This window comes from Netta rufina (genome assembly GCF_964035555.1).
Source record: "Netta rufina genome assembly, chromosome: 18".
NCBI lineage: Eukaryota > Metazoa > Chordata > Aves > Anseriformes > Anatidae > Netta > Netta rufina.
Window position 1 is genome coordinate 5289265 of NC_140142.1, and position 21889 is coordinate 5311153.

Consider the following 21889-nt stretch of genomic DNA (forward strand, 5'->3'; position numbering starts at 1 on the left):
GCATAGACTCCCCAGACACCCAGCACTGTTTACTTGCCTTTTATAAATATTACTAAATTCAGATTGAGTAAGACTTCATTTATAACAGGTGCTTTTGCCATTCCTTCCCTGTTAGACTCACTTCAGCCTCCAGTGCAGTTATCTCTTGGGCTGCCCCTGTCACTCCAGAAATACAGGTGGGTTTTACCTCTTTACAGCTTGATGGCATTAGGGTACTCTGTGCACTGGTGTCTAGTAGAGCCTCATACATTTGTGGGTCTGATGTGCCAGGCCATTAAATATACCTAGTCCAGTAAACCTGATTGTCCCTTTCCTCTGTGCCCCCGCCTTGGCTGGAAGGAGGACCCCTCTAGTCCTGCTCATGGTATTCATTGCTGTGTCTGGTAGATGGTGCACTGGAAAGCATGTCCCATCATGGCAGGGGAGAGGTCACTGAGAGCCAAGGAATGCAATTCGGTGCAGGAGTTGGGGCCCACCAGAGACAAGGAGTCAAGGCAGTTGGGTGGGGGAGGCCAGCAGAAGCAGCCCAAGGGGTGGTGCTGCTTGTGAGGACACGTTTGTGGCAGCAGCCGCAATGGGCAGCAGCTGTGCGCAGGCGAGGGGAGGCCAGGAAGCGCACGCCAAGAGCGCTCCTGCCAGCACAGACAAGGCCGGGGCTGAGGCCAAGGGCAGAGGCAGGCCCAGGGCAGGGGGCTGCAAGGGCCATGCTGAGCTCCCTGCCCCTGCAGCAGCCACCCTGGCCCTCGGCAGATGTGCTGGCAGGCTGCAGGGAGGGGACGAATGCCCTGGGCCCCCTTCCTGCTCTGCCCAAGCCAGCAAGGGCCCAGAGTGGCTTCCTCTCCCCTGCCCCTGCAGCTCTGGGCTCCCTTCACGCAGCCCTGGCTCTGCAGCACCAAGCCCTGCTGGGAGACCTCCCCTGCATGCTGCCACTGCTCTCTGACGCTGCTGTTGCCCTCTGCCGGGCACTGCCCAGCCCAGCCCAGCCACTGCCCACCTCTCCCCTCCTCCCTTCCCTCTCCCCAGTACAGCCCAGCCCAGCCCAGTGCAGCCCAGCAGCCCAGGCTGGGTTGGCCCCAGGGCAGTGCCTACTGCAGGCTCCTGCAGGGCTCTGGGCATGGCCACCACAGCCCCAGCCCCTCACAAGGCACCGCAGCTGCTGCCTCAAAGGCAGCTCTGGGCCTCCCCAACAGCCCCCGCGCTGGGGCCAGCCCCAGCTCAGGAGATGGAGGTCCATGAAGAAGCAGGAGCCCTGCTCTCTTGCCTGGGAGATCCCCAGCACACAGTGCCTGTGCCCCGCAGGGGCAGCCCCGCTCCCCAGGCCAGCACAAGAGGCCTGGCCCAGCCACAGAGCAGCTCCACATTCCTCTCCAGCATGTTATTTGCCATCAGACTAAGCACAACCGGGACAGTTCCAGGCCAGTCAAGGCCAGTTATTGTTTGCTGAGCCATGGCCAGCCAAGAAGGGAGCTCCCAGTCCAGCACTACACTGAGCACTCTGAAATTCTGATCCACAGTGAAGGCCAGAAAAGCAAGAGGTCCGTTCATGCAGCAGTTCCTTGGGTATATTCCTTCCACCAGCTTTGGAAGAGCTGTGCAATGAAAGAGATGCCACTGTACAGACAGCAAGATACATGAGATCTGAAGACTTAGTTGAATGTGAAAGCACAAGAGAACAATGAGGAAGCCAAAGGGAGTAGCAGTGACAAGACCACGTCCTGCTGCTGGCCATGGCCATGGCTCCAGGGAAGCAGCAGCCCCAACCCGAAGGCAGCAGAGAGGCAGAGCCCAGTGGGCGGTGAGCCTCTTGGCCCTGAGCCCCTCCTGCGTGCTGGGGCTGCTCCCCCAGCTCCAGAGGAGATGGGAAGAGACGGATACTGAGTCCAATGAATTTATGCTGTCTTCTTTATTGTCTGTACTTACAGAGGAAGCCTAGTTCAATAGGTTGATTAGAAGACATAGTCGAAGTAAATAAATTACTTAATAAATTAAAACAATGTCAAAAGTTATGAAAATAATAAAAATGAAAAATGAAATGAAAATCTCTCGTCAGTTACTTAAAATAGAATGGTAGCATTTAAAGGATTATTATTGTTATTACAATATGATAATAATACTAAGTACAAAAAATGATATGATACAAATAACAATAATGTTAACAGCACTGATGCTTAAGAAGCACATATAGAAACAGTTTCCTCACTGCAACCTTGAGCTCCTGGTTCCTCATGCTGTAGATGAGGGGGTTCACTGCTGGAGGTGCCACTGAGTACAAAAGTGACACCACCAAGTCCAGAGATGGGGAAGAGATGGAAGCAGGCTTCAGGTAGGCAAACGTGGAAGTGCTGAGAAAGAGGAAGACCATGGCCAGGTGAGGGAGGCACGTGGAAAAGGCTTTGTGTCGGCCCTGTTCAGAGGGTATCCTCAGCACTGCCCTGAAGATTTGCACATAGGACAGCACAATGAAAACAAAAGAACCAAAGGCTAAAGAAATACTAAAACACAAGTGCCCCAACAAGTGCTCCCCCAGCTCCTGAGGGGATAGGAAGAGATGGCAGCTCAGACCAATGAATTTCTTCTGGATTCTTTATTGTGTTTATGTACACAGGAAGCCTGGTTCTATAGGTAAATCTTTAACAAGTAGGAGGTTAAGATTAATATTATTTATATCTGAAACAATAGCTAGTGAAAATAACAACACAGACAAATAAAAAGAAAAAAAAATGTATCTTAAAGTTTTCAAAAAATAGGTGTTTCTGATTATAAGCTTATTGTTATAGTCAACGAAGCTGAAGAATATGTATTCAATCAGTGTCCTCACTGCAACCGTTAGTTCCAGGTTCCTCATGTTTTAGATGAGTGGGTTCACTGCTGGAGGCACTGGCGATGGGAAGAGACTGCAGTAGAGACTAATGAAATTGTCCCAGTTTCTTTATTGTCTTTATTTAAACAAGAATAATGATTGTAAAGTTATTTGAAATTATTGACTTCATAATAATAATAATAAAATAATAATTAGGAGGCTTAGAATAACATTAAATCAAAGCAACCAATTATAGGAAATAATAATAAAGAAAATTACTTTCAAGAATTTGCACTAAGAGTGTTTGTTTGCAGAAATCCTATTACCATTTTACGCACATTATTAATGCTGAAGGAAGAGGTATAAAATAGTTTCCTCACTGCATGTTTGAGCTCCTGGTTCCTCATGCTGTAAATGAGGGGATTCACTGCTGGAGGCAACACTGAGTATAGAACAGCCATCACCATGTCCAGGGATGGGGAAGAGATGGAGGAGGGCTTCAGGTAGGCAAATATGGCAGTGCTGACAAACAGGGAGACCACGGCCAGGTGAGGGAGGCACGTGGAAAAGGCTTTGTGCCGGCCCTGCTCAGAGGGTATCCTCAGCACTGCCCTGAAGATCTGCATGTAGGAGAAAACAATGAAACCAAAACAACCAAGGACTAAAGAAATACTAAACAAAAGTGCCCCGACTTCCCTGAGGTAGGCATCTGAGCAGGAGAGCTTGATGATCTGGGGAATTTGACAAAAGAATTGGTCAACAGAGTTGCCTTGGCAGAGGGGAAGGGAAAATGTGTTGGCCGTGTGCAGGACAGCATTGAGAAAGCCACTGCCCCAGGCAGCTGCTGCCATCTGGGCACAAGCTCTGCTGCTCAGGAGGCTCCCATAGTGCAGGGGCTTGCAGATGGCAACGTAGCGGTCGTAGGCCATGACGGTGAGAAGGGAAAACTCTGAGCCAAAGAAGAAGACAAAAAAGAGAACTTGAGCAGCACATCCTTGATAGGAGATGGCCCTGGTGTCCCAGAGGGCATTGGCCATGGCTTTGGGCAGAGTGGTGGAGATGCAGCCCAGGTCAAGAAGGGCAAGGTTGAGCAGGAAGAAGTACATGGGGGTGTGGAGGTGGTGGTGGCAGGCTACGGCGCTGAGGATGAGGCCGTTGCCCAGGAGGGCAGCCAGGTAGATGCCCAGGAAGAGCGCGAAGTGCAGGAGCTGCAGCTCACGCGTGTCTGCGAATGCCAGCAGGAGGAACTCACTCACGGAGCTGATGTTGGGCATTTGCTGTCCATACACATGCTTTCCTGGTAAAGAGCAAAATGCAGAAGAATGTTAAAACAGAGTTCTCTGAGGAAAACCTATTGTGTCTCTTAAAGCACCCTGTAACCTGAGCCTCTCTCTTTGCACAAAAATCTTTTGGCATCTCTCCTGCTTGAGCTGTGTCTGGTGCTGGCTGAGAGTGGCACTGGGAGCAGGGGCTGCTGTAGGCTGCAGAGGAGTCCTCTCTGCTATACAGCAGGAAGGAAACAGGAACATGGGGGAAGCTCAAGTTCAGTTCTCTGGTCAGATTAATGAGCTTTTCAGTGTTATTTCAAACAACTCATCTGAATGCAGAGTTACACAGGCCACTGCCCACAAGTCGTGTTCTAATCTGCCCTGTATTTCCTATCTTTGAGCCACAGGACCATCCAACTCAGGTGTTTCCCTGAGAAGAAACTGTAAAGAACTGAGAGCAGAGAAGCCCCAGTCCAAGTGCAGCTGGACAGAAACCTCACCTGAGGTGAAGTTCTCACACAGACAGAGCTTGGAAGCATCCCTGTCTGAGCTCTACCTTCTCTTCTACCCCCACCTGCCCCACAGCCCATGGGCTGCAGGGGGAGAGGAGGCCAGGGAGGGGCTGCTCCAGGGGAAGGCGTCTGCACTGCAGGGCACGGCCGCAAGGTGCCCGAATCCCCCCTGCCATGGCGTTTCTGCCAACAGCTCCTTCTGGCCGCCTGCTCTTCTGTGCTTCCTGCAGCTGTCCCTGCCGGGAGCTGCTGCTCTGCGCCCACCTCTTCTTTTCCCCTGTCCGTGCCCACAGACCCCATCCCACACGGCTGTGCTCAGCGCTGTCCTGCAGCACCCTGCCACCAACAGGGCCCTGCCAAGGGGCACCTCCATGGCTGCAGGAGCTACGGGGCAGCTGACAGAGAGCCTGGCATGGCCAGCCAGGGCAGGGTGTTCTGGGCTTCCCAGGGGCACCTGCCTTAGGGCACTCCAAGGGGCTTCTGCCAGACTTTCCCACCTTGCACTGCAACCCAGCAGGACTCTCAAAGCCTACTGCATTGCCCACTGCCCTCCCAGAAACAAGACCCAGCACGGGGAGACCCTTCCAGGACCTGCAGCTGCATGGCCCTGCAGCCAGGCACTTACCTTGTCAAGGGCTGTGCAGGTTTCTCCTGCAGGCAGCTCTCAGCATCTTCCCACTGCCAACTGCCTCCAAGCCCTCTCTCCTTTTCTTCTCTCTGTGTCTGTGCCTCTGTGTCTCTTTCCTACTGCGCTGTGCAGAGGAGCTGCTCCTGGGCACAGCTGTCTCTCTACACCAGGGCCCTCTTGCCACGAGCTCTCTCTGTCCCACGAGCCCGGCCCAGCTCAGCAGCACAGCACCAGCCCAAGGCACTGCAATCACCCCTCTGGGGGCTTTGCTGATGAGCCCACGAACCTCAGGCACTCAGAGACAATTGAAGACAGCTCTCCAGAAGGCCAAGTCAGAGGCAAGTTTCCTGCAGTGTCCCCCTGAGGGCCAGCACTGACACAGCCTCCCTTGGAGCTCGTTAGAGCAGAACCCTGGAGGCAGTGAGGACAAGGAGACAAAGGCAATGTGAAGGTGACACTGATGTGTGGAGAAACTGGATGTGTGTCAGCAAGCACAAGAGCCAGGCCTTGACCCCTGTCCCCTGGGAAGGGAGATCCTTTCCCTTCACACCTTGCTCAGAGCTCTTTGTGGGGCAGTAGGAGATGGGGATGTACATGGCCAAGTGCAGGAGAATGGTACGACCCCTGCCTGGGTCATGGGTGCATGCACAGAGCTAATGAGGACCTTGTGCTCATTATCAAGATGTCTCTTCACAGGCCTCTGTGGCAGTGAGTTTCAGTCAGGCCTCAGTGTTGGGACTTTCAGCCTTGGTAGAACCCTTGCTCCTCTCCACACCAGGCTGTCCTAGGGACTCCCAGACCTTCACCTCTTTACCAGCTAGTTGTAGGCACTTGTCCGTGTGGTGTAACACCAGGGCTGAGCTGAGTATGATAACTCAGATCTTCTTGGTGGCCATGGTCCTCATAAGGCAGCTCTGTAGGAAGCTGGCCTGGTTCCTGGTGAGCAGGCACCACTGCTTGTATGCACCGCACTGATGTTTCATTCTCTCAGCTGTTAATGTCTGTACACAAATGGTTCAACCTTTCTGTGATTGTGTTGTCTCTGACAAGACAACAGCAGCAGGAGTTTCAGAAAAGTTTGGATAACACAGGAGTAACCAGCTGAATGGAATTGAAGCGCAGAGTCACAGAAGCACAGGATATGGAAGGCTGCCAGGTTCCATGTCTTCCATGCTTCCTTCTCATGCATGCTTTCAGTTTGTCTGAAGCTGTGTCCTGAACGTTATGGGGCTGTGCAGGTGAAAATTAGAAGGGCCAAAGCTCAGCTGGAACTCCATGTGTATATTTATGTCAAAGAAACAAAAACTATTTATATATAAACTCCAAATAAAGGAGGATTAAGGAGAATCATCATCCTTTATTGGATGTGGGGGGCAACCTGGTGACAAGAAAGGAGGTGAAGGCTGAGGTACTTAATTCCTTCTTTGCCTAAGTCTCCAGCAGCAAGACCAGCTTTTTCCCCTGGACATTTCTTCCTCCTCATGGCCAGTGCCAACATTCCAGGGCATGCTTCGTGGCAGTTTTTTTCTCCTGCTCTTTCCTACTGCCAAAGTAAGCTCCGTCAGGGTGGAAACCACTCCTGAAGTAGGCATCCCAACCCAGCAGGCTCCTTGTGGCCTCTCAGCCAACCAGACACAAGTCACCTCAGCAGCAGCTTCCAAGCCAGGGGCCTGCTGCTGGCCTTGCAGCTTCTTGTGGAGACACAGCCAAGCCTTGTGCCTGCTGCTGCCCAGTCATGGACTCAAGCAGAAGGGACAGGACAACCCATGTTGGGGCCTTCTTTCTGCCTGGGTCCTTCTGGGTCTGGAGGCAGAGGGGATCCCCCAGTCAGCATGCCAAGCAGGTGCCTTCTGCTGGTCTAGCAGGGCCACTGCCAGATGTCAGCCCAAAAGTGCAGCTCCCAGGGAGAAGGCAAGGCTGACCTGCCACCTCCAGACACAAGTGACCTCACAGTCCCTTTACGTGACACGTTCCTGCTGCTGCCCTATCACGTGCAGAGAGAGAAGTGACCTCACATTCACATTCCTCCTGCTGGGTCAGGACATCCTGAGGTAGGGCTGACCTCTCTCTAGTCCTTCAGGGACTAGGGCTCACCATTCTAGGTTAGAGGATAAACACAGGTTTAATGGGAATCTTTGGTGTTCTTCTGTGGCTATCAGGTCTGTCTCAAGGGTATGGGCAAGCCCTGTGGTTTAGGCTTTTTTTAGGCCTGCCAACAACTTCTCTAGGGCTAAATAGTTCATTTTAATGATAGTGTTAAAGGAAGTGAATAGGGTAAGGAGGAGAGTAAAGGTAAGGGAAACAGGCTGAGTTTTGCTTCAATGGATACTTTGAGTTCAGGCATTAGAATAGTGCATTCCTCTCAGAGTGGTGGAGTAACATTTAGGTTTAAAGATTAAAATTACTGGTTCAAATAAGGAAAGGGCAATACATGACTGTTTTAAGTCAGTGTTACTGTAGCATCTACATTAAATGACCCCTCTTACCTCTACAGAATCATTAATTTCTGCTGGCCATGCTCCTCTTACCACCCCAAAATCTCATATCTCTCTTGTCCAGGCTGCTCCTGACCTCCCCATATCTTATTAGGGTCAGCTTTCTGATGACGTTTAACATCTCAGTGTACCTGTCTCACCTCTGTTGGCTCCTCCATTCCTGAGAAGGTAGTGGCGTTGTAGTCAGGAGGGAAAAGGGCACAAAGATCTTTAGGCACATCCTGTGCAATGTGCCCATCAGCTCTGCACCTCCACAAAATCATGCTTCCTACCTACAAGTTTTGTTTCCCAGGTGGCTTCTATGCATCCAGTGTTACTTTTCCCAAGCCCTCAAGCATGTTTCAGTTTCAGATGTGGAGGGATGGGAAAAGGAAAGCAATGCATGGATGGAACTGATCTTGGCAAGGGATTCTGTAGGTACCTTGCTCAGAAAAGGAAGGCCAAGGACATTGTACCCCCTGTGATGAATGAGAAGGGTTAACTGGTAATGACAGACATGGAGAAGGCTGAGGGACTCAACAACTTCTTTTCTTCAGTCTTCACTGCCAGTACGGCTTCTTAAGTCTTTTGTTTCCCTGAACCCATAGTTGGTGGCTGGGGGTGCAAATTCCCACCTGCTGTAAGTGAAGAGCAGGTTTGAGACCACCTGAAGAAACCCAACAAGTAAGTCTATGGGGCCTGATGACATGCAACCCAGGGTCCTGAGGGAACTGGCTGATGTAGTTGTCAAACCTCTCTCCATCATATTTAAAGAGTCCTGGCAGTCAGGTGAACTCCCTGGTGACCTGAAAAGGAAAACATCACTCCCATTTTTAAAAAGGGTAGAAATGAGAAGCCGTGGAACTATTGAATGGTGAGCCTCACCTCTTTGCCTGACAAGATCATGGAAAAGATCCTCCTGGAATCAATGTCAAGGCACGTGCAAGACAAAGAGGTGATCTCAGACAGCCAGCATGGCTTCACCAAAGGCCAAATTGTTCCTGACCAATGTGCTGGCTTTCTACATTGAGTGACCACATCAGACAACAAGAGAAGACAGACCTACGTCATCTACTTGGACTTCTGTAAGACCATTGACACTGTCCCATATGACATCCTGATCTCCAAATTAGAGAGATATGCATTTGATGGGTGCATCATTCAGTGGATAAGGAGTTGGCCTGAAGATCACACCCAGAGCGTGGTGCTCAACGCCTCTATGTCCTATGGAGGCTGGTGACAAGTGTTGTACCTCAGGGGTCTGTCCTGGGACTGGTGCTGTTTAATATCTTTATCTGTGACATAGACAGTGAGATTGACAGTGAGAGTGCATTCTGTACCGGTCACTTCTATTTCTACTCCTTCTACTCTGCCCCTGTGAGGCTCCACTTGGAGTCCTGCATCCACGACTGGGGCCCGCAGCACAAGAATGATGTGCATCTGTTAGAACGGGTCAAGAGGAGGGCCACAAAGATGATCAAGGGGCTGGAGCACATCTCCTATGAAGAAAGGCTAAGAGAGCTGGGACTACAGCCTGGAGAAAAGAAGGCTCCGGGGTGACCTCTTTGTGGCCTTTCAATACTTCAAGGGGTCTTATAAAAAAGATGGAGATTGACTCTTTTTTCAATTAGATAATGATAGGACAAGGGAATGGTTTAAATTAAAAGAGGGGAGATTTCGATTAGATGTTAGGAGGAAACTCTTCACTCAGAGGGAGGTGAGGCACTGGAACAGGTTGCCAAGAGACCTTAGAGGTGCCCTATCCCTGGAGCTGTTCAAGAGCAGGGTAGATGAGGCCCTGGGCAACCTGATCTCATAGGGGGCATCCCTGCTTATGGCCAGGGGGTTGGAACTAGATGACCTTTAAGGTCCCTTCCAACAGGAGCCATTCTCTCATTCTATGGTCTCAATATCTGTACCTCAAGCATGACTCCCATCCCATCAGCCTTCCTGTGGTCTATCACATGACCGAAACAGAAGATGCCTCACCATCATCTTCAATGCATTGTGCATGCTTCTGCCCTTTATGGTCCCTATCTGTGCCACATTCCTGCTGCTGGTCCATCAGCTCCACAGACAGAAGTGACCTCACAGCCTCCTTCACACCTATATGCATCCTGCAGGCCCAGCACATCCTGAGGCACACCTGACCTCATCCCAGCATTCCCAGCCAGCTCCTCCATGTGGCCTCTGATCTGATCACATACCTGTCACCTCACATGCCTCTTCCAATGCCATTGGACTGCTTCAGGACCTCACAGTCCCTGCCCTACCCCAAGCATAAAAGCCACACAAGGTAGGGGTAGGAGTGGGGTTGAAGCTGAGATGTGCTGTGTCCATGGTGGAGAGCTTTGGGAGTTAGGTGTTCGGGTTAATATTTAGGAATTAGAGGTCACATTCCAGAGTTAAAGGAATGGCAAGGGCTTCAAGGAATTGTTTAGTGTTGTGCCTAAGGATCCTGCTCAGGGGTTAGAATAAGGGCAAGCTTTGAGGACTTCAGTTTAGGTCTGGTTTGGGGCCTAAGGCTAAGGCTGGCATTTTACAACTTGGTTATGCTTCATCATCTTTCTGCTTGCCCCTCTACTAGAAGATGGGTTTGTCATCTGCTTTTTCCAAGTCCCGAGAAAATTCTCTGATCCATCTGTCCTTTCCAAGGTATTTGAGATAGGTCTTATGACAATGTCAGCATCTCCACTAGCACCTCTCTCACCCTTCCCACACCACCGCTAAGAAACCCGAGGATTGACCAGGGGGATGATGAAGGTTTGGAAAGAGCTTGGTTAAGATCTGTGAAGTGGGCTGTTCTGTGCTTCACACAGAAAATGATGATTGTGCCATAGAAAACAGTGACACTCATGAGGACAGAAGAGCAGGTGGATAAAGCCTTGGGCCTGCCAACACAGGACACACACACATGAAATCTGCATGATTAGGAATAGGAAGATTGGATACAAATGCAAATTTTGAAAGCAAAACCAGGAGAATCACTCTGGCACTGCAGGACAGCTCCAGCAATGGGGCAAAACCACACAAGGGGTGCTTGACACAGGGGCCACAGAACTGTAGCTGGGAGGAGGAGAAAGAATTCCTGTACATGAGAGAAATTCACCCGGTTCAGGTACAGCTGCCTTCTGGAGTCAGGCCTTCCACTTCCCGAGCCTTATAGAGAACAGGGATGGCATACAGCCCAGGGCTGACCATAGGACATGGCCCCCAGCAGGAAGCACTGCGGTCATGCAGAAGGTGCATCTGAGAGTGCTGCCACCTCTGTGAGCAAAGGGGGTGCTGTCTCCAGCCAGGAAGCTGGCCAGCATCTGGCGCAGTGTGGTGGAGCTGTACAAGGTCTGCAAGGAGGACAACTCTCCCCCAGGAAGAAGGCCACGGGCATCTGCAGGTGTTTGGTGTCAGGCACCAGCACAGCGATGAGGGTGTTCCACATTCAAGTCACCGTGCTGGTCAAGCAAGAGAGGAAGAAGAGATTTATGTATGGGTAGAGGATCTCCCAGATAGGAAATTGATGAGCTGGTTCATCGACGGGAGAGCCGAGGTGTAGATATAGAGCTTGGGAGCGTAGTTTAGTGATGTCCTTGTCAGCACTAAGGTAAAGTTACCTGACCTGGGTGACACGTCCCAGAGTAGTGTCAGGCACAATGCAATTCTTTTTGCCTTCTGCATCTATAGCACAGGAAGTAGGACTCTGCCCTACTCTATTGACTGGGCAGGTCTTTTCACTTTACTCAATTTAGTTTTCTGTGTCTGGAAGGGGCAATTTCCCAAAAGAAGCCAATCTCATGGGTACAACTACATCAACTTGAAGATATATTTTCTTTAGATTTCATCCTGAGTTTTCAACAGAAGACCCAAGAGATACCATGTATATCTAGGTGTCTACTGCGATTCAAGCTGAATTTCTCAGATTTCAAAAGTCATTTCAATTTTATTTTATTTTATTTTATTTTATTTTATTTTATTTTATTTTATTTTATTTTATTTTATTTTAGGTTTCATTTTATTTTATTTTATTTTCAGTTTTATTTTATTTTTGATTTTGTTTTGTTTTGTTTTGTTTTGTTTTATTTTATTTTTGGTTTTATTTTATTTTATTTGTTTTCAAGGAACCGGAGTTGTCTTAGAAAGGGTTTCGTGCGTGGGCTGGGCTGCAGTTACAGGGACAAAGACCACTGCTGGCAGGGAGGGTGTCTGACCTCCGGACTCTGCTTTTCCTCCCGTAGAAGAAGGTCTCCAAAGAAGTTACCCTGGATGAACAGTAATAGGAGAATGATACTCAAAACTGAACTGCAGCAAAATTCAGCCTTTAAAAACTGAAAATATTTTTTATGAGCTGCGTTTTGAATTTTTCTTCCTTAAGTACGCCATGTAAGCTCTGTAATTAGCGGCACAAGGCATGAAGGCTTGAAGAAACTATTGAAGAGATGTTAGGAGTTTCTGCATTTTAATGAAGTCCATTTTGGTGCTCAGTCTATGAAGCTCAGGTACTTGGAAGAGAGTGATGCAACCGCTTGAGCAAGTAAAGTCAGGAGGAAAAGCTGAAGTGACTTGGAGTATTAATGGACCCCACTGAGGGCTGTTAGTAACAAAGCCTCCCCAGGGCCTTGTTAGGGCACATAATTGGAGGCCATGGTTACAGACAGGCAAAGCACTGTGCTGAGAAAAGTCTTGATTGGTTTTGGTGAAGCAGAAGAGCCAAGGCCTGACCCCTGGAACTGTGAGAGGAGATTCTGCACCCCCACATCTGGCTCAAGGCTTTTCCTGGGGTCTGTGGGATGTGGTGGTCAGTGTGATGCCATGAGAACAACACTGGTGTGACACCTCCGTGGTACTGCACAGGGTTGCAAGGAATCTATGAGGCCTCATCACAATGAATATAGCTTATCTCCTCCTAAGCTCTAGCCAAGAGGACAGAAATTTCAGGGCTGTTGGGCCTGCCATTTCTACCAGCACCCTCTGCCTTCTCCTCTGCAGGCTTTCCTTTGCTGTCCCGTAGTCTGACCTAATTTTTTGAAGTCTGCAGACACCCATCTCTGTTCATCACCTTGCTTTCATGCCTTGCTTTCACCCATGTCTCGTCAGCCCTCACCAGATGTTACATGAAAAAACAAAGCGACGGTCTAATCAGAGGGTGACCTCTGGCACCACAGCAATATACTTTGAGGGACATTTCTTCCTCCTTGTGGCCAATGCTTAACATCCAAGGTGCATTCTGTGGAAGTTTTTTCTTCTGCTCTTTCCTACTGCCAAAGGAAGCTCCATCAGGGTGGAAATCCCTCCTGAAGTAGGCATCCCAACCCAGCAGGCTCCTTGCGGCCTCTCAGCCAAGCAGACACAAGTCACCTCAGCAGCAGCTTCCAAGCCAGGGGTCTGCTGCTGGCCTTGCAGCTTCTTGGCTAGACACAGCCAAGCCTTGTGCCTCCTGCTGTGCAGTCATGGACTCAAGCAGAAGGGACAGGACAACCCATCTTGGGGCCTTCTTTCTGCCTGGGTCGTCCTGGCTCTGGAGGCAGAGGGGATCCCCCAGTCAGCATGCCAAGCAGGTGCCTTCTGCTGGCCTAGCAGGGCCACTGCCAGATGTCAGTCCTCACTTGGTTTTGAATGCCATGAGACCTCACGGCAACCTCATGGTTCCTGCCCTGCCTCAAGGGGCCAAGCACCTAAAGTTAGAGGGCTTGAAGGTGGGGAGGTTAATGCACAGGAAGAGGGGCTTTAGGTGTTAGATGCTCATGTATGGTGTTAGGGACTAGGGCTCATCTTTCTGAGTTAGAGATTAAGGCAAATTTAGTGGAAGTGTTTGGTCTTCTGTTTAAGGTGTGCTGTCTGTGCTTAGGGTATGGGGAAGCTCTGTGGTTTAAGGTTTTTTTTTAGGTCTGTAAAGAAGGTGTCTAGGGTTAAACAGAGCATTTCAATGCTAGGACTAAGGGCAGGGATCAAGGTAAACAAAAGAGTAAGGGTAAGGGAAAGAGGCTATGGGCTGAGTTTTGGCTTCAAGGGATACTGTGAGGTCTGGCATTAGAGTAGTGGATTCCTGTCAGGGTGTGGAGTAGCATTTAGGGTTAGGGATTGAGTTTACAGGTTGAGACCTTGGAAGGACCTCACATGAATTTTTGAAGTCAGTGTTAGAACAGCATGAACATTACCTGAACATTTTTTCATCTTCCAAATCATGAATTTCTGCTGCCCTAGCTCCTCTTCCCTCCCCTAAATCCCACATCACTCTTAGCCAGGGTTCAGCTGACCTCCCCATAGCAGTAATCTTGTTGGGATTAGCTTTCTGATGGCTCTCATGATCTCAGAGTATCTGTCTCACCTCTGTTGGCTACTCCATTCCTAAGACAGAAGTGGCACGTAAGGCAAAATGGAAGAGGACAGAAACATGTCTAGGAACACCCTGCACCATGTGCCCAGCAGCTCTGCACAACCACAGAAGTGAGCTTCCTGATGTTAAGTTTTGGTTCCAGAATGGATTCAGGCTAATTTTTTCCAGGCCCTCAGGCATGCTTCATTTTCCCCCAGGGATCTTGGAGGCACTGGCTGCCTCTGTGTAGAAAACTGAAAGCAGCCGTGGAGGATGACTTTAGGCAAAAGCTGAAATCTTTTGATTTTGACATGACAACCAGAGGTGCTGCTCTGCAGAGCGAGGGGGCTGTGCCTGGGGCACGGGGGCACTCTGTAGGGCTGTGCTGGGCAGGCTGGGAGGCAGACCCAGCTCATGAGGTCACTGCCATTCCCCAGGGCTGCAAGGAATCATTCGCCAGGCTCCTTTGCTGGGGCTTATGTGTGCCAAGGGGATGCTGAGCTCTCCTCTGCCTGCTCACACCAGACTGAGCACTTGATCTCTGCTCAGTCCACCTCAGACATAACATGGTGCTTGGCAGTAAATATTGGGGTCATCTTTCCAAGACAAGGTAGCAGTTTCTCAGAGACTGACAGCACAGCAATCTGCTTGTGAGAACTGATGAGTTACTAAATATTCCTCATGTTTGGGGTTGCAATTCCTCTTTCTTTATTTTTTCTTTTCCTTTCCCTTCCTTATGTGTCTATCTTTCTGTGAGTTTTTATGTCCTTTCACTTCTCTCTCTAGATGTGTTTCCTCCTCTCCCTCTAGAGGGGGAGGAAGCAGGCAGCTCACGCATGTGTAGTTTCTGGTTGAGTAGAGAAACAAGGAGGCTGGCTATGGTGCAGCTGCAGGAGCCCTGCTCTCTTGCCTGGGAGATCCCCAGCACACAGTGCCTGTGCCCCGCAGAGCCAGCCCCGCTCCCCAGGCCAGCACAAGAGGCCTGGCCCAGCCACAGAGCAGCTCCACATTCCTCTCCAGGATGCCATTTGCCATCAGACCCAGTAACTGCAGGATATGCCAAGGCCATGCCACTTATCACTGTTTGTTGGGCCATGTGCTACCAAGAAGTCAGATCCCAGTCCAGCCCTTTGCCCTTCAGCTATCACTATGGGACTGATCCATCCTGAAGCCCAGAAAAACAAGAAGCCTGTCCAGGGAGGAGCTCCTTGGGTGTATTTCTGACAACTGCTTTAGAAGAGGTGTACAGAGATGTGGAGGAGATGCCACTCTAGGGACATCAGGAAAGTCACCAAGGTGCATGAGATCTGATGGCTAACCCACGTACAAGAGCACAAGAGAACAATGTGGAAGCCAAAAGAGAGTAGCAGTGAAAAGGCCACGTCCTGATGCTGGCCATGGACATGGCTCCAGGGAAGCAGCAGCCCTGACCCGAAGGCAGCAGAGAGGCAGAGCCCAGCGGGCAGTGAGGGGCAGCCCCGAGGGCCACTGGGGCTGCTCCTCCATGTAGCAGCTGGGCTTTTGGCCGTGAACCCCTCCTGTGTGTTGGGGCTGCTCCCCCAGCTCCAGAGTACATGGGAAGAGATGGCAGCTGAGACCAGTGAATTTATGCTTTATTGTCTATACCTACAGAGGATGCCTAGTTCAATAGGTTGATTAGAAGATGTACTCAAAGTAAAAAATTACTAAATAAATTCAACCAATATCAGAAGTCATGAAAATAATAAAAAGAAAAGAAAAATGATATGAAAATCTGTCATGTTCGTTTCTCAAATACAATAGTAGTCCTGACAGTATTATTATTAATGTTTATAATATGATAATAATACTAAGGATAAAAATAATATGATAAAAATCACAATAATATTAACAATATTGATGTTTAATAAGCACATACAAAAACAGTTTCCTCACTGCATCCTTGAGCTCCTGGTTCCTCATGCTGTAAATGAGAGGGTTCACTGCTGGAGGCAACACTGAGTACAGAAGTGACACCAGTAGATCCAGGGATGGGGAAGAGATTGAGTTGGGCTTCAGGTAGGCAAAAATGCCAGTGCTGACCATCAGGGAGACCACGGCAAGGTGAGGGAGGCACGTGGAAAAGGCTTTGTGCCGGCCCTGTTCAAAGGGCATCCTCAGCACTGCCCTGAAGATCTGCACGTAGGACAGCACAATGAAAGCAAAACATCCAAATGCTAAAAATGTGCTAAAGACCAGAAGACCAGCTTCCCTGAGGTAGGCATCTGAGCAGGAGAGCTTGAGGATGTGGGGGATTTCACAGAAGAACTGGTCCACAGCATTGCCTTGGCAGAGGGGCAGGGAAAATGTGTTGGCCGTGTGCAGGACAGCATTGAGAAAGCCACTGCCCCAGGCAGCTGCTGCCATCTGGGCACAAGCTCTGCTGCCCAGGAGCCTCCCGTAGTGCAGGGGCTTGCAGATGGCAACGTAGCGGTCATAGGCCATGATAGTGAGAAGGGAAAACTCTGAACCAAAGAAGAAGACGAAAAAGAAGACCTGTGCAGCACATCCTTGGTAGGAGATGGCCCTGGTGTCCCAGAGGGCATTGGCCGTGGCTTTAGGAATAGTGGTAGAGATGGATCCCAGGTCGAGGAGGGCAAGGTTGAGGAGGAAGAAGTACATGGGGGTGTGGAGGCGGTGGTGGCAGGCTACGGCGCTGAGGATGAGGCCATTGCCCAGGAGGGCAGCCAGGTAGATGCCCAGGAAGAGCGCGAAGTGCAGGAGCTGCAGCTCACGCGTGTCTGCGAATGCCAGCAGGAGGAACTCGGAGATGGTGCTTCTGTTGGACATCTGCTTTTCTGGGGATGTGATCCTGAACAAAGAAGAGAAAGAATAGTAACAATGTACAACAGATTCATCAGAGAAAAACTCATCCCATTTCTCATTTAGAATTGCCAGAAAATTGTCCATTTCCAGGAAGACATTTGGTAGGTATCTTTCCTGAGTTCTTCCTGATGCCTGAGGGTATCCCCGGGAGCAGGGGACTCCTCTGTATTCAATGCAAGAGTCAGTTATGCCCAATAGCCAGAGGTAAGGTGGAACATGGGGCAATCTCAGACTCACTTCACTCCTGATAATAAAGAACCTTGCCCCAGTGTTGCTCCCTGGTTACCCAACTTCACAGCAGATATATATATATGATTTTTTTTAATTTTCATTTTATAGGGTCAGATTTTTTGTTGTTACTGACCTACCACACCTGCTGAGTTTTTCTAAAACAGAAATCCCGGGCATTTCTCCAGCACATAAGTGGAAATGTTGTGCATCCTAAGGGAAAAAGGGACTGGCCCTATAGTGCAGTGTCCTTTAGTGAGGACAGATAATCTGTCCATCAATACTGGTCTCAGCCACCATGTGAGTGTTGCAGGAAAGTTGTACTCAGAGGTTGACCTGAGAAGAACCTGAACACTGCTGAGAGTAGAGGAATCCAGGCACAAAGTGCCCATCTCCAGACCCCTCATCCTGTCCCCATACTCCTCTTCCAGCCAAACACTCCTAGGGCTCATGGAATGGGCATGTGAAACCCCCATCCCCAGCCAGCCTGGGAACAAGACCAGCAGCAGCACGGCCAGCTGGAGAAGCCAGGAGGAATGCCAGCGTGCTGCTGCCAGGGGAGGCAAGGCCAGGGAGGGACAGACGGACACTCAGCAGACCCTCCTGTGCTGAAGCTCTGCCTGCAGAGGAGGCAGCTCCTGCTGGGGACACCGGGGGCTTGAGGGCAGAGGCTGTGCTGGTGGGAGAGGAGAGCACGGTGTGTCCCAGGGAATGCTCCTGCCGTGCAGGGGGTTGCAGGTAGGTGCCTGAGCCCTCCCTCGCACAGCATTTGTGGCAGCAGCTCCCTCTCACCACCTGCCCAAGTCCCTGCTGCCTTCCTATTTCTCTGCTGGGAGATGGTTCTATGTCCCCACATCTCCCTGTCCATGCTCACAGACCCCATCCATGCTTCCACTGCACTGCAAGATTCGGAAAGCACAGAAACTAAAAAAGCCTTCCTCTTCAGATTAACCAAGCCTCAGTTTTCCTCTGGAAATGCCCTTTTATAAATGCCATTGTGTATAGCACATTCTATTCCACATTAAATGTAGTGTAAAAGTCATCCTGCCAGATGCTATCAGCCATCAGATGTGCCAGCTGTAGGAGACCCCTCTGGCAACCCGATCTGCAGTGCCCTGCTGCCAGAGCCTCACGGTGTCAAGAGCCTGCAGATGTGTCCTGCCACACGCTGCCCTCTGTTGTTGCGCTCCTCAGTGCCTCCAAGCCCTCTTTCCTTCTCTCCTCTGACCTGTGGTCAAAGCCTCCAGCCCTGCTGCGCTGTGCAGAGGAGCTGCTCCTGGGCACAGCTGTCTCTCTACAGCGATGCCTCTTGCCAGGAGCTCCCCTTGGGCTCAGGAGCCTGGCCCAGCTCAGCAGTACAGCACCCGACCGTGGCATCGCTTGCTCTGTGCCCTTGGGCTCCCTTGAGGTGTCCCCAAGGCCTCAGGGCTGACAGCTCCCAAAAGCAGCAGGGTCTCTGCTGGGGTGTGGTGTCTGAAGCAGACTGAATTCATCACCGACTGGCCTTCTCTGAACACAGGAGAGATGACTTTTAGAAATGTTATTTCTACTGTTAGAGTATGGTTGTCAAACATGATGTGCTTTAACCTGGCAGGCAGCTCAGCACCACACAGCTGTTAGCTCACACCAACACCCCCCAGCCCCAAATGCTTATGTGTTGTAGTAAGGGCAGTTTGAAGTACTGAAGGGGAAGAGGAATAATAATAGCAATTATTTTTATTACTATTATCGTTATGTACAAAGCAAGCTATACACAGTGCAATTGCTCATTATTGACTGATCTCCAGCCTGTCCCCAACTGGTAGAACATTGCATTAACCATCTGCACCTGCTCTTCTTTGACCTTCAACCACTGCATAAATGGAAGGGTCCTCCCAGGGACTGGGTGGAGACAACTCTTTAACATCCTCTGTCTCCGAGGCAGCTATCCCAAAACTCCACCTGTACCCTTTTGGATCTTGGAAGTACCCTCTCATGGGGAAGTTTATGTGAAGGTTTCATAGATCAACATTCTTCTCCCTCCTTTCTTTTCTGGGTTCTTTTCCATTCTCAGGAGCCTGATTTTCACACCCACTGTTTTCTCCTGCATGTAGAAGCAGTGGAACCTGGCACAGGTTGGTGCTCTGGCCTAGCAAGAGCAGACCTGGGGGGTCTGGTCTAGGTCCCAGACTAGACCTGGGGTCTGTCACAGGGTCTGGAGTGGCTGCAGGACATGTCAGAGGTGTTGGAGTAGCTTCAGGGCCCATCACAGGGGTTGGAGTGACACTGAGTGAGGCTTCCTTTGGAATTCCTTTTGGAATTGCCAAGGTGATAACCCCTCCTTTTCAAGCACTTCTGCAGTTTTTAAGGATTCTGCACGTGCTCGGGGGGAAGTTCCAAAGCACTGGAGGTGCCCACTGCTCTAGGTGCCTGCCCAGATCCTCCCATGCTCCCTGCCACTCCTAACTCTCCTGCCTTGGGGCAGGTCTCTGGAGGGCATTCTTCAAGAGCTGTTTATCCTTAAACAACAGTTGAAACACATTCAGGAGACATCACAGCAGGACCATCCCATGGATATTCTAAGCTTTGTAGAGGTAGTGTAATTAAACTGGAGGAGAAGGGGGAGGTGGAGAAGTGGAGAAGTGTACATCCCTTTTCCTCCCCTAGATTGGCTCCCTAAAGCAAAAAGGTCAAGAGTGTAATTCTTAATAGTTTCTGAGTGATGGTTCCTGAGGAATGGAGGTGATGGCAATGCTCAGTACAAAGAACAGATTTGTCACATGACCAATAATTTTATAGACTCATAAGCCAGTGTTACACAACATAGCAAAATATCTTTAAACCAGCCCCAGAGATGACAAACAGCACAATGGGAACACAGGCAGTAAGTAATGTGCTATACAACACATTTCTGAAAACAAGCCCAACAGACCTGAGATCCAAAATGTCAACCTTGTGATCAGCAACTATTAAACTGGTCTAATGATTATAACAATTTAACTTTAGCACTTTGTGGTAAGATCTGTACTTAACTCAACCCTTTGTGCCCCACACCGTGTGCCAAAAAGACTTCTGTGGTTTAACGCGGCAGTTCGAGTACATGGAATTATTTGAACAAGTCCAGATCAAGGGGCTAGAGCAAGTCTTCTATGAAGGCACACTGAGAGAACTGTTCTGCCTGGAGAAGACAAGGCACCAGGGAAACCTTAGAGCAACCTACCAGTACTTAGAGAGGACCTACAGGAAAGCTGGGGAGACAGTCTTTGTCTGGGAGTGTAGTGATAGGACAAGGATTAATGACTTTAAAATAGAAGATGGCAGGTTTAAATTAGATACATGGAAGAAATTCTTTCCTTTGAGGATGGTGAGGCACTGGAACAGGTTGCCTGGAAAAGCTGTGAATGTCCCATCCCTGGAAGTGTTCAAGGACAGGTTGGAATGTGTTTTGAGCAACCCGGTCTAGTGCAAAGTGTCCCTGCCCACTGCAGGGGGGTTGGAATAAGATGATCTTTAGGTCCCTTCCAACCCAAACCATGATCCCATGTTGCTATGATTACCTATGACACTGCCATCATTGACCATGTGAAGCTCATAAGGGCTCTCCTCAGAGATTTTAACCAAGCCCTTTCCCAAAATTTCATCATCCCCATGGCCAGTCCTCAGGTTGTTTAGAGTTGGTTTTGGAAGAAGGAGAGAGGTGCTGGTACAGCTGCTGACATCGTCAGAAGACTGATCTCAAAGACCTTGGAAAATACAAATTGATTAAAATCATTCCTTAGGACTTAGAAAAGGCAGATGTCAAACCCATCTTCTACTAGAAGGCTGAGCAAAAGGATGATTAAGCCTAACCAAGGCTTATAACGCCAGCCTTCACCCTAGCCCCCAGTCAAGAACTAAACAAATCTCCAATCTCCAAAGCTTGATCTTCCCCTATAAATTGAGCAGGCATCTCGAGAAGAACACCAATCCTTCCCTCAAAGCCCTACCATTCCCTTAACCCTAGAAGGTGACCTCTAATCCCTAAATGTTACTCTGAACACCTAATTCCCTAAGCTCTCCACCATGCACACAGCACATCTCAGCTTCAACCCCACTCCTATCCCTAACTTCAGCTGCTTGTCCCCTTGGGGCAGGAGTAGCCAACAGATATGAGACAGGTACTCTGAGATCATGAAAACCATCAGAAAGCTGCCCCTAAGAAAATGACTGATATGGGGAAGTCAGGAGAAGCCTGGTCAGGAGAGATGTGAGATTTGGGGGAGGAAAGAGGAGTTTGGCTAGCAGAAATTAATGATTTCTGTGAGGTTCGAACATTCAGGCAATGTTGATTCTGCTGTAATGCTGGCTTAAAACAGTCATGTAAAGCCTTTCCCTTATTTTAACGAGTGATATTAATCCCCAAACCTAAATACTACTCTACACCCTGACAGGAATCCACTATTCTTATGCCTGACTTCAAAGTATCCCTTCAAGCCAAAACTCAGTCCATAGCCCCTTTTCCTTACCTTTACTCTCTTGCTTACCCTGATCTGATCAGCTTGTGGGCCAAAAGAAGGAGAAGGGTGGGAATGATCTGAGGAGCACAGGTCTGCCTCAGCATCTCCTGCCCCAGGAGGAGGATCATAACTGTGGCAGGGACTGTGAGGTCACTTCTGTCTCTGCACTTGATAGGGCAGCAGCAGGAACGTGTCACAGAAAGGGACTGGGAGGTCACTTGTGCCTGGAGGTGGCAGGTCAGCCTTGACTTCTCCCTGGGAGCTGCACTTTTGGGCTGACATCTGGCAGTCGCCCTGCTAGGCCAGCAGAAGGCAGGCTTGGCATGCTGACTGTTGGCATTGCTTCCTTG

At 49.7% G+C, this 21889-nt stretch overlaps 2 protein-coding genes across 2 annotated transcripts; both read right to left on the reverse strand.

Annotated features, from left to right (window-relative positions):
• Positions 1-3081: 3081 nt before the first annotated feature.
• LOC311216341 (olfactory receptor 14C36-like) lies at positions 3082-4074 on the reverse strand (the record flags this gene model as incomplete). The annotated part of the gene is made up of 1 exon (XM_084297886.1): positions 3082-4074. The coding sequence occupies one exon, from the start codon at positions 4072-4074 to the stop codon at positions 3082-3084; it is 993 nt and encodes a 330-aa protein (XP_084154012.1).
• An 11784-nt stretch (positions 4075-15858) lies between these two features.
• Positions 15859-16800, reverse strand: LOC311216342 (olfactory receptor 14C36-like; the record flags this gene model as incomplete). Its single annotated transcript, XM_084297887.1, has 1 exon — positions 15859-16800. One exon carries the CDS (start codon positions 16798-16800, stop codon positions 15859-15861), a length of 942 nt encoding a protein of 313 aa, XP_084154013.1.
• Between the last annotated feature and the right edge of the window lie 5089 nt (positions 16801-21889).